The 14,202-nt window shown below is 38.6% G+C and overlaps 1 protein-coding gene across 3 annotated transcripts in view; it reads right to left on the bottom strand.

The window, feature by feature from the left end:
- The window catches only part of LOC131132780 (oligophrenin-1-like), a 30,428-nt gene that overhangs the window by 15,317 nt on the left and 909 nt on the right, over positions 1-14,202 (bottom strand). For all 3 annotated transcript variants that reach the window (XM_058078719.1, XM_058078718.1, XM_058078721.1), the window contains 10 exons: positions 13,338-13,433; positions 9,066-9,127; positions 8,639-8,710; positions 6,563-6,664; positions 6,373-6,483; positions 5,475-5,579; positions 5,248-5,377; positions 5,026-5,126; positions 4,857-4,948; positions 3,156-3,234 (listed from right to left, as the gene is read on the bottom strand). In XM_058078719.1, coding sequence (XP_057934702.1) covers positions 3,156-3,234; positions 4,857-4,948; positions 5,026-5,126; positions 5,248-5,377; positions 5,475-5,579; positions 6,373-6,483; positions 6,563-6,664; positions 8,639-8,710; positions 9,066-9,127; positions 13,338-13,433 — 950 coding nt within the window. The remainder of the gene's footprint in view (positions 1-3,155; positions 3,235-4,856; positions 4,949-5,025; positions 5,127-5,247; positions 5,378-5,474; positions 5,580-6,372; positions 6,484-6,562; positions 6,665-8,638; positions 8,711-9,065; positions 9,128-13,337; positions 13,434-14,202) is intronic.

The following is a 14,202-nucleotide window of genomic DNA, read 5'->3' as shown; positions in this document are numbered from 1 at the left end:
ACAAAGGGCAGCCTTGGCGGAGACCAACGTTTACCGGAAACAGGCTCGACTTACTTAATCTGTGTTCAGTGTTTACATTTCAATAAATGTGTTAAACTTGAGACCTGTAATATTTATTATTGTCATTTTTTCATGTAAATTGAGGGAGCAAAAGCATTATTGGCCACAAATATCGGCCCTAGCAAAATCGGCAGTCCATAATCGGCCATCGGCTAAGGGTGATGAGACAAAATCGGCATCGTCCCCAAAAAATCTGCATCTGTCTATCCCTATTCAAGACATTCAAAACATCAACTGCTTGTATTGTTTCTTGAATTGGCTCATCGTTGTGCATTGTTTGATTTCCTTACTCAATCCATTCCATAGTTTGATTCCATATACTGAAATGCTATGGCTAGCATAACGTAGTCCTAGCATAGAAGTGTTTCAAATGTACTTCTTCCCTGAGATCATATTTCTCCTCTCTTGTAGAGAAGTATTGGATGACCTTTTTTGCTAATTGCTTATTTTTATCCTTATGCATTATTTTAGCTGTTTGAAGATGAACTATATCAGCAAGTTGAAGTATTTCTGATTTTAGAAATCAGGAGTTAGTATGTTCTCTGTAGGCGGCATTATGAATTATCCTTACTGACCTTTTTTGCAGTACATTTAGCGAGTGAAGATTGCTTTTATATTTATTAGCCCATATTTCCACACAATAAGTAAGATATGGTAGAACCAGAGAGCAATAAAGAATGTGGAGTGATTTCTGATTGAGAAAATATTTTGCTTTGTTCAATATTGAATTATTCCTCGCCACCTTATGTTGTATATTTGTAATATGAGGCTTCATATCTATTGTGATCCTCAGAAATGTATTTTCCTTCACCCTTTCAATGTCTACACCGTCTATTTGTATTTGCTGGTGCGTGTCCTTTCTGCTGTTACCAAACAGCATGATTTTAGTTTTACTTAGGTTCAAGGATAATCTATTATCATCAAACCATCTTTTTAATATGACCATTTCTTCTCTGACCTTACGAATTATTTCGTCTGTACTCCCTCCAGAACAAAAAGCAGTGGTATTATCCGCAAATAATACCAACTTTAAGCCTTCTGTGACTTTGCAAATGTCATTGATGTACAAGTTGAACAGTTTTGGTCCCAGTATTGACCCCTGGGGTACTCCGCACATAATATTTCAACTTGCAGATGTGTATTCTCCTAGCTTTACGTATTGCTTCCTGTCAGCTAAGTAGCTTTGACCCAGTTCAGAACTAATCCTTATTCCGTACCTTTCTAATTTAGTTATTAGGATGTCATGATTGATTGTATCAAAGGCTTTTCAGATCCATGAATACTGCGGCTGCATACTTCCTATGATCTATAGCGTTAGTGATTTCCTCCGTAATTTTAATCAGTGGCATGGAGGTAGAATGTTCGCGCTGTATCTGGACTGACTTTCCGCTCGTAATTCGTTCACATTAATAAATTTATCCAGCCTGATAACACTTTGTTTGAAATAACGCATAGTGTAGTCCAGTGCCACTTATGTTTTTTTTTCCTCTTCATGAAGCATTTTTTTTGACCGATGTGACTTACTACGGAGCAATTATAGTTCTGATAATGCAGTACATACATATATTTTTTTGAAGACTGGAGGATTGTCTGCTTTGATGTGGATTACTTTTATTCTCACTGATGAATATCAATGAGGGTATGCATTGCACACCCAAATCCACCTCTTCTAACCATGCTGCCACCACACTCACAGATGGCTCACATGAAGCATAAAATACAGATCTTTTGCACACCGAGCGGTCACTATAGTCACAGGTTAATATCTGCTAAATGGGCAGAAAATGTGGCTTTTATCATTTACTCATTCTTTGGGGAAGTTGCACAGTAAGAGGGTACCGAAAGTTTCCATTTACCACTTCCCCACGTCTCGTGAGCATTGTTTTGCCTACGTCTCAGGATGTCCCCATGACACGCACCAAAGAGAACAATATTGTGGAAAAAAAAGCATCTACAAATATAAGCTGGGCACGTTTCTGCTTTAATGCACTAACAATGCTGAATAGAAAAAAACAGTGTTGTTGTTTTATGTTTTATAGAGCCAATGCTGGATAAAATATGCATTTGTTTCCTCTTCAACGTCATTATGTGGCATAAAAAGACAGAGTGTGCGAGGTAATCTGCATTTTAGGGGCTTTTAAGATCAAGCGACTGTCACTTAGACACACAATCCCACGCGTTGCATAGTGGACATCTGGGCAACAAGCACCTTGCTTAGCTAATGACTGTAGTGCTTTCTAGAACTAATGAGAATAGTGCTTTAAGAACTACCTTAAATAGCCATTCTTCTTTATTATCTGCACTTCCAACTTCATGTAGTAGTATGACAAGTATGACAAGCAAAAAGCCAAGTGAAATATTAAAGTAAATATTAAAGTAATATTAATGCGAATTTATGTAATTGTTATGTAATTGTTATGTTATGTAACAAATAAAGATGTAATAGATTTTAAAAAAATTGGTTTTGGAAAAGTTATAATATTATGAGAATAAAGTAAAGAAAATTTGAGAAAAGTTGAAAAATTACAAAAACAGCAGAAGTGGGAAAACAGCTGTAATTTTGTGAGAATAAATTCAGAATACTAAGAAAAAAATTGCAGTTATACAAAGAAACTTCATAAAAATAATGTCATTTTAGTAGAGTTTAAATATTAAATGAAAATAATATTTAAGTATACTGTTTCCCCCAGTGGGGGGAAATTATAATATGAGAATGCTATGGGGGAAATATTATGGGAATAAGGTCTTAATACTACGAGGATAAATTGTCTGAAGATTTAATATAAATATTTCAAAAATTAAAAAAGGAAACTAAAACCTAATTTGAAACAATAAGTTTTTGTTTTTTCACCAACATCACACATTCATTCAAGTCTTAGCACCTCTGCATGAACTATATGTAACGTCTTAGCACATCTGCATGAACTATATGTAACGTCTTAGCACATCTGCATGTGTTACAAAAAGTTGAAGAGGCCTCCTTTCATTTTTTTTTTTTTTTTTTAAGTGTGTGACCGTTTGGACAGCCCTGCCATATTCTAGTATGTGGGAGTGCAGTGCCACCAAACAAACAAAAAACAAAAAAGTGAACTCACAGGCTCTTTTCCATCCATGGCCTCCATCCACAACTTCCTGTCTCCCTCCGAAAGCGCCTGGAACGTAACTGGAGTGCTTCTATGGAAACAGTAGAATGCCATTAAAGAGGCCAAGGTTCCAGTTAAATTATTCTGTTTGCAAATGCACCGTACACTGCTATCTCAAACCGTGGGGAGCATTTAAAGACATGGTTCAGTTTCGGGAGCGAGACGTGACACAACTGCAGATAAAATAACGCCGATTTTGTTTTGAGAAGCCAAACTCTTCATTTAAAAGTGGGGTCGCTGTTGATGGACTTCACTGTTATGGGGTTGTCATACAACTCCATGTCAAAAAATCCAAACTATCCCATGATGGGAGCTTTCATGCGCCCCAAAGGGACAACGTTTTTTGGACTTTTTTTCCCCCAAAGTTTTTCTGGACTTTCTGAAAGGAATTAAAGACGTTAACCAAGACCCCACTGTGTAACATTCATTTCTGCGATTCTGTTTGTTACGCCAAGTTCATCATTTAAGTAGTTTTGTGTGGACTGGGGTGTGCTGGTAAACAAACATAAAAGGAGACGGAGGAGGACCAGGAGAATTAAGAATACACAAAATAGCAAGTTTGTAGGTTTTCTCGGCGTAATTTCATGTTGAAAGGCAGCAACTCGCATATCTTGCAGCAACGGATGTATTATGTACTTCCGGCCTACTGCTCTGGGTGCGGGCTGTAGAGGACAGTAACACTCTGCAGGCTCGGTTAGAGAAAGCCTTGAGGAAATTAGTTGGTAGGAGGAGAGAATTGGCTTGACAACTCTTACATGGGCTGTTGAGCATCTGTTTGTTTGTTTTTTGCTTTATGATTTCACTCAGATAATATTTTTACTTTATTTTTGTAAAAACGTCTTCTGCAACCCATTTTTCAAAAAAAAAATCATTGCTTTGTTTCTCAGGACTTTACGCAAAAAAATTACATCATTTACCTCGTATTATATAGATTTCTTATTAACTTTTTTCTGTTAATATTTTGATATTATTCTTGTTTAGTTTTCTTGTAATTATGTCAGCAAAAGCCTCCAAACTTGCCATTTTCTTTTTTCTCAATTCTCCTTGTCCTCTTCGGTCTACATTTGTTTACAACCCAGTCAAAACTACTTGGAAATACATTTTCAACCATAATAAATATAATATAAATATCCAAAGTCTATTTTTGCTTCTCTTTTTATGTGCTGACAATGGACTAAAAGAAGCTCAAATGCCCTTTAAACAGCGCTACCATCACCAGAGTCTCTGCAAAGCCAGTACTGCCACCTTCAGTCTGTCAGACAAGCTGAGCTCTCATGACAGTGTTTGCAGAGACTCTAATTAGTTGCTCAGCATTACAGGACAAAGTACTTGATGCATCATTCAGCATGTATTTAAACATTGAAAAACACCCTGAGGACAAGCAAGTGTCTGTGCAGATTCCAAGTCATTAGCTATGACAGAGCAGAGTGTTGACAAGGCATCAGTGGCTTGTGAGCATGTCATGTTCCTTCCCTGTGTGCTGTTGCCACGTTTCGCCATCTGTTTCTGTTGCTTTGGAATTGTTTGGGCTACGGCCCATTTCACCCTCACGCCCCGTCCTTGGAAATCCACCTGTTACCCCCTGCCCCGCCCTCACCAGTTTCCCTTGCGAAGCTTGTCGGAGTCGCTGTCCTCAAATTTGCGTACACTAACCTTTCATTAACTTCCACGTCAAAACAAAAGCGCTTGTCTATGGACTCGGTCTTCCGGCGAATGCAGGACTTCAAGGTTAGCTGTGTGGGACTCTGAAGGGAATAACATCGTGGTTGCAAAGTGGCTTTTGGATTTTTGGATTGATGCTAACAATTCTTAATTGTAACACCTGTTTAGTGGTGGGTTTCTGTTCACAGGGTACCATGAACAGGAGTCTCCCCTCTTTGTGATATTTGCAGTAGTATTTGACCCAGCTTACGCCCAGAGCCCCTGTTGGAATAGAAGCAAAAACAGAGCCCACCTTGTCAGAACTTGCAGGAGAGGGAATCCACACAAGCTTATACTTGTATATTAAGTACTATGTTCATGTCTAAACACCTGCTACACTTACACTTCTCCTGACAGAACAGATAACCCTCCATAGGCAACCAACTGGGCATTTTGCAGCTCTGCGATGAGTGTTTCATTCGTGTCATAAGGTCCTCCATCTCCTCACGGGTGCTCTCATAGTGGTTTCTCGTCTGCAGGCAGAAGAGGACATCAATTTATCAAGTCTGACTGGCTTTTGATTTAGAGGGAATCACATCTGACTAATTTGTTGCCAGGACATGCACTTACATTCTGCAGGCTGAGCTGCAGCTCTTGCTTGTAGGGCATAAAGTCCTGCGTCATCTCCACAGTCAGGTTGTTGAGGGTTAAAACACTATGGAGAAATGCCAGAACCTGTGGAGCAAAGTGTGAATTTAAAAAAAGAAAGTAGTGTGTCTGCATTCAAAGGTTTGAATAGGACACCTTCTCCAAACCTGCTGGCTAAAAACCTTTTATTATAATTGCTATAAATTGAAATTTATCATTTTACCGCCTCATAACAAAACATAAAATCATAACTGCACCATGTTATGTTCATGAAAATAGTGGCATATAAAACTCACCGAAATATATGTCAGTGATAACAATTGTGATGATTTGGACACCACATGATATTTAGATATGAATACATAATTAACTTGAGGTTTTACTCATGCCGAGCTTTTTGTTTTGCAGCTGGTGTGTGTTGGAAGCAAAACAGAAAGCATTTAAGGCGCTTCCCATGGTAATGAACACACATGACGACGGTGGACAAGAAATGATTGTCATTGGATGTCCAAAGGTCCTTTACTTGCTCATTATTATCTGTGTAGCAGAAATTGTGTGCATATTTTGCAAACAGCACACCAACAATGACATCCACTGCAAAGTATTTTCCAGAATGTGCATACACATGATAAAATAAATCATAAAAGCATGATGTTCCTGCCAGATTTTCCTCTCGTGTCTGACTCGTGTCTGTGTGTGTGTCCATTTCATCCAGAAGAATGCATCTACAAAGTGGGAAGTACAGACTAGTCCAAAATGTCTTAATTAAGCGTCACAGGAACAAACTGACTGATTAAGAAGTGTGTCCCTTTACTATTGTCCCTGTGGTGTACATCTTACGTCTGTTACATCTGCCTCTGACACTTCACACTTGACTTACAGGCTCCACCATGTCAAACTTCTTCCTGTCTTGGACCTGATGGATCTGGTACACATATTCCACAGAAGACTCATAGAAGTTGTCTCGCTCTTTGCATAAGACCTCATCGGCCTGTGGCGGATAAAGACAAATGAAGCGGCATCAAGCAGTTGGCCATGTGGCGCTCCACAAACCAAACATCATCACCCACCTCTTGAAGTTGACTCTCCTTCTTCTTAGCAGAAAGACTTAGGTGTTTGTCCAACTGAGAGTAATATTTTTCGCTCTCCTTCTCAAATTTCTTCCTCTTCTCCTGCACAGAAGATAATTCAGTAATCCCTAGTTTATTGTGGGAATATGTTCCCGAACAGACCATGCAAGTGAATTTTAAAAAGTAGGATTCCTTATTTATGAATGGAATATTTCCATAGTTAATCATAGAAACCCTTATTATGACTAATTAACTAACTAACTAACCTAATTGTGCCTAATTACGTTTTTTAATAGCAATAATAATAACAATAATATTATATTTCATTTAGAAGCTCAAAGGCACTTTACAGTAGAGCAAGCAATGCAATTAATGCAATGTACCATAAAACAAGAGTAGAAGACATGTAAAGTTAAAATGAGAATAACTAAGCGAAAATTGGATTAAACATTGTAAGCAAGTTTAAAGAGATGGATTTTAACATAAGACTTAAAGGACATGTTAGTGCAATTGCAGGCGGCTGCAGTGAGGGAGTTCCAGACAGAGGAGCCATTTGAGACATAAAAATGCTCATTTGTGTTGCTATAAATGTGTTTTGGTGCTAGGGGAGCTGAGTGAGCAGTGGACAGGAAGTAACGTTGGGGGTTCAGAGTTAAGTTTTAGCTTACAGTGGGTTACGGCTGCAACAGTAGCCTGTTTTAGTGATTATTGTGCCTGTTGTAAAATAATTCAAACCTGTAAAAAAAAGGCCTGTTGTTCTGGCAGTCAAGGCCGCTTCTTATGTGTCTCAACGAACATTAAATAGGATCCAATGGAATCAGTTTTTTTTTTTTTTAGAACTTTGTTTGGTTTGTTTTTTTACATTTTACACCAATCTATGAGAAATGGTTTTTAAGACCCAAAAAACATCTTTCAAAATTTGCCTGTTGGGAATTTGCATGAGAGCACCGAACATGGAAGTTTTATTGTCTGACAAGAAAAAAATGTAACCTTGACGGTCCTGATGGTTTCCAACATGACTGTCATGACAAGGAGATGTTTTCCACACCGCACAGTGGAGGGAGCGCCATAATGATCTAGGGTGCTTTTTCCTTCAATGGAACAATGGCGCTTCAGGTTGAGCAGCAGCTTGCTATGTGAAGATGTTGCATGGGCCATTGAAGGCCCTTGTCTGCATGCTAATGCTTTTTCAAGAGGACAACACTGCAGTCCACAATGGCCGCCAGACAAAGGGCTTCTTCCAGACCAATAAGCTCACTCTTTGGGACTCTTTCTGTATCTTGTATCGTTGATCTAAATCCAACTGAACATTTGGGGCTGGATGACAAGGCAAGTTGTCAAGGCAACAAAAATCCGTTGCAGACAGTGCATGCCCTCCGTCAAGCCATCTCCACCACCTGGTGCAACATTCCCTCTAGCCTCCTGCAAACACTGGCATCACGCATGCCCAAAGCGATTTTTGAGGTGATTAACAAGAACAGTGTAGCTACTCAATATTGAATTCTTTTATGAACATTTTATTTCTATTTTAGAGGGTTTTCAGGGTTTTTTGAGATATGGGGCTCTAATTTCATAGAGCAGGCGCAGGATTACGGACTTTGTGAGCAGCGCAGTCTGGCGCAGGGCCACGCACCCATGCCTCCATCCCTCCCACCGGCAATACTGGCAAAGAGGGAGGAGAGAAGGCATGAGAGGGTTTAACAGAGCCGGGTGTAATCTTAACCAATCAAATGCGCAGGACTGGACTGCGCATCGCAGGCCACAATGCGCATCTTGACCACGTACGCCACCTCGTGAGGCACATATCTGTTCCTGACAGTTACATGAAACACAGCAGCTGTGAGACAGAAATGGCTTCCGGGCTGCACTTTGGACATCCCTGCCCTGTACAATGAGTAGAATTCACACTTGTTAAATGAGGAAATGTAGCATACCAGTATTGTTCTTCGTGTTACACACACATCTTCATAAGAAATAATGAGGAAGCCGCTTATGACATCCTGCCTGCGGTCAGGAAAGGACTGTGTGCTGTGCAAGCGTTTGACTTGGAGTCCAATGTGACATAGCAGAACTCACTTTTGTTAATCCTATTTGCTCCTTTCTGAACTTCTCCAGAGGTTTGATGAGTAGATCTGAGGCATTCTGAACCTGAACATACAAATAAAGATAACTTACAGTATATTACAATTACATTCAAAACATACAAAGAAAGACAGTGTTGCAATAAGAGTACAAGCAAGTAAGCGGTATTTTTTCAGCACTGCTAAACACAGGTTGACCGCTCCCGGACAACCCAGTCAAACAGGATTTGCTTCTAGTTGCAAACCATGGCATGAATACCATGGCATGAATACCATAACATGACACATGATGAGTGCACCCTGCACCTAAGAAAAGAGCCAGGGAAAGTGTCTGTGGAATATGTGCATTTATAAGCTTTCCTCATATCTCATGAAGCTCATAAAGGAAGTGTGTGTGCGCATGGAGGAAATCGATAACCCACCAGCATCATCCTGTCATGCTCCGCTTCCTGCAAGAGTCCCGCAAACTCCTGGAAGGACTGAGCTGAGGGGGTCACACAGGAGAGTTAACACTGAAATTTGGGAAAAGCACTTGGAAAGATTCATTAAAAACATGCATCGTGTTAAATCAATGCCTCTCTGATAATGTCAAACTAAACGGATTAGATGTGAAAAGGCACACTAGATATGAGATTGCACAAGGGCTTTAAATATCGTGCTTAGGTGTGCAACAGTCCTTATATCTGTGTTGAATTGTTCCATACAGTGTTCTCAATTCTGTTGGCACTATGAATCAAACGATACTGGAATCCAGATGTAGACATCATATGTCATCAGTCAGCGGGCATCAAAGTGCCCTCCTGATTCACTGTTGCTCCTCTATGGAAAAGATGAAATCCCCACAAGTGGAAAATCAGCTGCACATATGCAAAACTGCATTTTTCATCTGTAATATTCAAATTACGGTCAAAATAACGCAATGGTAATATGCATATACATACAACAGGGTGACCATAGGTATATCCTGTTTACATTCCCTATCATGGCCTGTAAAATTAGGGATGTCATGCACAATGGCGGTTCCCCAAAAATATTGGTTGCATTCCAAAACGTCACAAGTAAACGGGTTTGGGAATTAAGTCATTTGACCAGCCTCATCGTGAACATGAAGCGGCATCACAGGAGAAACTTCTGTCGGTGGTGAGTAATGTTGGGTTTTGGTTCAACTAATGCTGTCAATCGAGTAATATAAAATATTTGATTAATCACATTTTGTCCGGAGTTAACTCAGAATTAATTGCAGATAGAAACATGTTTTTATCTATGATAAGCTAAAGAAAGACACCTCAGTAAAACATAGGTACATTATAGCGATGTGATTGATCCCATTTACGTATGATATATTATATAAAACTATGGCAGGAACAACATCAAATGAAAACTAAATGAATACAGAGCCACCATCCTGCTTGGTGGACTTTGATTTTCAGAGAGGTTGTGTACCACAATTATGCATATTAGCACTCAAAGTCATCAAATCTTACCTTTATGCATTCCCGTTTGGGAATGGTTTGGGAACAAATATGAGGTGAAAGAAAAAGGGGGAAAATACATCAAAAATAAATCCAAAATACATCCGTCTGTGCATCAGAGAACAGTAGACGATGAGTTCAAAGACCGTCAAACAAAGTAAGACAAATCGCCGCTCGAATTAAACATTGAAAAACTGGGCGATTTCTAACTAATAGTTACAGCATTGGAATGAAGTAATATAATTATTACTATCTCTGTGTTTTAAAGAGAAATGAAAATGACATTGAGTTTGTAATTGTGACTAAATGTTTTATGCCTACTGTGGGAAAAGTGAATTTTGGCAAATATTTAATAATCCTTTCTGAATGTTCCTAAATAGGCTTTTCTACTCACAAAATTTAGACTTTAAAACCATGATCATAAATAAACAAATCTTATTTTGAGCTGACACTGTAATCAAAAAAACATGTTTGTTTCAGTGTGAGAGGTCCTACTCGCTCACATTTTGTATTGGCTGAACCTTTGTGGGTGACTTTAAGAGCTAATATGCTAACAACAAAGAAAAATAATAATATAAAAGTATGCTTGCTGACAGTATTTTTAGTTTTTTAAATAATGGCCCATATTTCCGAAATTGATATTGACATAAAATTTGATGTATCGTTAGTATAGTTGTACATCGAACCGTTGACCACAGAGATTTCCCCCTGTAAGTTTGATGCTAAATTGCCAACGCTACCACAACACTGGACTTCAGCCACAGTCATCACATTGACAGTCCGTCAATAGCAGCTGGAACTCAAACTTTACAAGTTCACAATTTTACAGTACAGTTCAATGCAAAAATTAGCAAACAGACGGCTCGCATGTAAAACAAACAACAAAAAACAACAACAACAACAACATACCACTGTATATGACAATAAAATCAATACCTGTACTGCTCCAGTCTCTGGCAGGCCATGGAATCCGTGATAAGTCAAACACAGCAACAGTAGATCCAAATAACTTTGGTCTTGCTACAAGAGCCACCTGCCAGGGCTTTGAAGCTAACTTTACCAATCTAAATACTCTTTTCTTTCTCCATTTCCCATCAATATTTGTTCCAGCTTTTGGCTACAGAGTTCAATCAAACTACGGTGTGTGGCGGAAGTGAAATAGGAGGCATGCACGTTCATCTGGCATCAATAAAAAAAAATTCCACCATTACCGCCAAGGAAACTTCCATTAACGCGTTGCATCATTAAGACATTAACTTTGACAGGCCGAGTTTAAATGTTTCATTGAGCACCTCGAACCTTGCTAGATTTATGCATAGCTGCTAATACATTGTGGATATAACTATAGGTGACTTTTCCCTCATACCTACAGTTGCTTGACTGTTGTTCTCTGTTTATCACTTCAGCAAGCTTTTTCTAACGTTACACATTAGTGTAACAAAGTATGTATGATTAGTGCTTTTCTTCTTCTTTGTGCACGATGCATTGCATGTATGCATTATGTTGGATCAATATCAGTATTTTGGCTTGGCGATATATCGATATTTTCAAAATATAAATAAAATATATTTGCTTTAAGAGTGATATCAAAATCAACCATATCGGTGATATCGATATAGACTTGAATTGAGCTGGTGCCTGTATGGCGGAGGAAAGAGGGGCGGAGCAGAAGCTCGGAGGCTCCGTTGAAGCTAACAGGCTACTGTGTCTGCGGTGGAGGAAGTCGGCAAGGAATTAGCAGTAACCCAGTAATATGGAGGTACTTAGAATCCAGAGCATTAAATAAATAATTTCCACCACATTAAAACTCAAACTCCAATATGAGAAATATGTGAGTTCCTCATGACAGGAAAAGTCACAAATCACATTGCTAATATATGGTCAATATACAGTATATAGTATGGATAGTGGAAAAAAACTGCAAAAAAAGAAAACCTGCTAAAAACGACGGGCGCATGATGTTCAGTGACATTTTGAAGTCACAATTACAAGCACTACCACAAATGTACAAGCAAGTTAGACAGCTGCTAAGCCTGATGCCGTTGACACGTTGGTATTCCTGCCACAAAGTAAGAACATGCTTGTGTCTTCTACAAATGTTTACCTACAAATACTACTCTAGTTTAAAGTATATTTCAGTTGCTGGCATTTTAAAATATCCTCTTGAACCAGGCACGCCTTCATATTTTCTTCTTTTGTTATTGGCTGAGGATTTGAGCATAGCTAAAGGTTTGTTATGAAAAGATTATATTTGAATCTTTTTATATTTATTTAGAAAAGAATAACCCACTTTATTGTAGTGGCTATTTTTAGATTTTTTAATGTGCATCTTGTATGAAGAGTAATTTTTTTTTTAATCATTTTATTTTTTTTTTAATAAATCAACTTCACACACATTTTGGCTTTGATTTTGTCACAAATCACTTTGTGGAAAAAATATCAGGATATACATCATATATCGATGTTCAACCTAAACATATTGGGATATGAGTTTTTGGTCCAAAACTCCCAGTCCTAATCAGTGTCAGCCAATATTCAAGACTGTAATATTGGTTTTGGATCGGAAAAGTTGTCCTAGGACACACTTAGTATGAACCTTCTCATTTTGTCTGTTTTTCCTCTTTTTTCTGATTCTTTTCTTTTTTTATATTTCAAAGTTTTTCTCACACCTTTTATCTATCTAATACTGCATTATGTCTTAACTCTCATAGTATTCTGTTATTATGGTTGTAAAATTCCAACCTAATTTTTCTGAAATTGCAATTCTTCACAACTTCACAATCACAACTATCTTTCTTTCAATATTGGGACTTTATTCCCCTAATATTTTGTGTTTATTGTCATTAAAAAAATAATGCTTTTTACATTCATGCTGTTTTTTTCCCCTTTGTATTTTAAATGTGTCAGGAGCCGATAAACAGTTGCAGGCCATAAATGGCCCCCAGGCTGCACTTTGACCACCTCTGACATACAGTAAAGGTTGTCATTGCATTTGTAGCAGATAGTTCCAAGCAGAACCTTAATTATAAGTTCACAGTTTTTCGGCACTGCAATTTGTAATTTCAATAGAATATAAAAAATGGCATGGAAATTTGTCCTTTTTTGTATTACAATAAATACCTAACTGTAACACTGAAGTGTCGAACCAAAGCATAAATTGTGCTGTATATTTCTACAGGCTCACACTACATGTTTTGTCAACAACATGACCTTGCGACCTACCGATGTTAATCTCATCGTCGGTCAGGGAGTCACCGATGAAGTCGAACTGGAACATGCTGAGAGTTTGGGACAACTTCTGCACAGCCAGAGAATAACCTATGAAAACACACCAAGACGTGAGGCAAGATGCAATGGAATTGATTTGTTAATTGTGAGTGTGAATGGTTGTTTGTCTATATGTGCCGTGTTATCGCCGCCCTCGTGAGGATAAGCGGTAGAAAATGAATGAATGAACGAATTAGATTGATCTCAGCTGTCATCATTAAACTTTGTCGTCAGTGTGTCAACAGCTTGCGGCATCAGAAAAATGCCAGAGCGTTCAAGGTGTTTGGATATGTTACTATCGATCACAGATAATGCTTTGGATATAATATACTTGGCCTTTGTGTCCCTTTCGCTCCATATTGCTATTGTATTTCTCCACTGGTAGGAAAGTCACAGCAGCAGCCAGTATTTGGTCAGTATACTATCCCAGCTTTGTCTGGCTTTCATTAGCTAAACAAACGAGGGTCTGTTAAATCAATAGTGTAAGACATTTTGGCCTCAGGTACTTGGCTGACACATCCAGTGGCATATTTGAAATCATCCATCAGTCCTCCAGCTTTAACCATTTGTTTGACCAGCATTTCCTATTTGCAGGAAAAGCATGCATAGTAAGCATGAATGCATGCATCTGCAGCTCGCTGTGCCTAACGTGACCTTAGTGAATATGTGCCGGCGCATTCAACAAGACATTCAGCTATGCCAAGAAGTGTAAATAGGACCCAAATTAACACTAACAATCAAAGTGCTTGTTTTCCAGGGCAGCAGGATGGTATCTTGGCAAGTCAAACAAAATCAACAGTGTGCCCTCAGGGGTGCCACC

This window comes from Doryrhamphus excisus, chromosome 7 (genome assembly GCF_030265055.1).
Source record: "Doryrhamphus excisus isolate RoL2022-K1 chromosome 7, RoL_Dexc_1.0, whole genome shotgun sequence".
Lineage (NCBI taxonomy): Eukaryota > Metazoa > Chordata > Actinopteri > Syngnathiformes > Syngnathidae > Doryrhamphus > Doryrhamphus excisus.
Note: the sequence above shows the minus strand (reverse complement) of the source record. Positions and strands in the feature narration are given on the sequence as shown.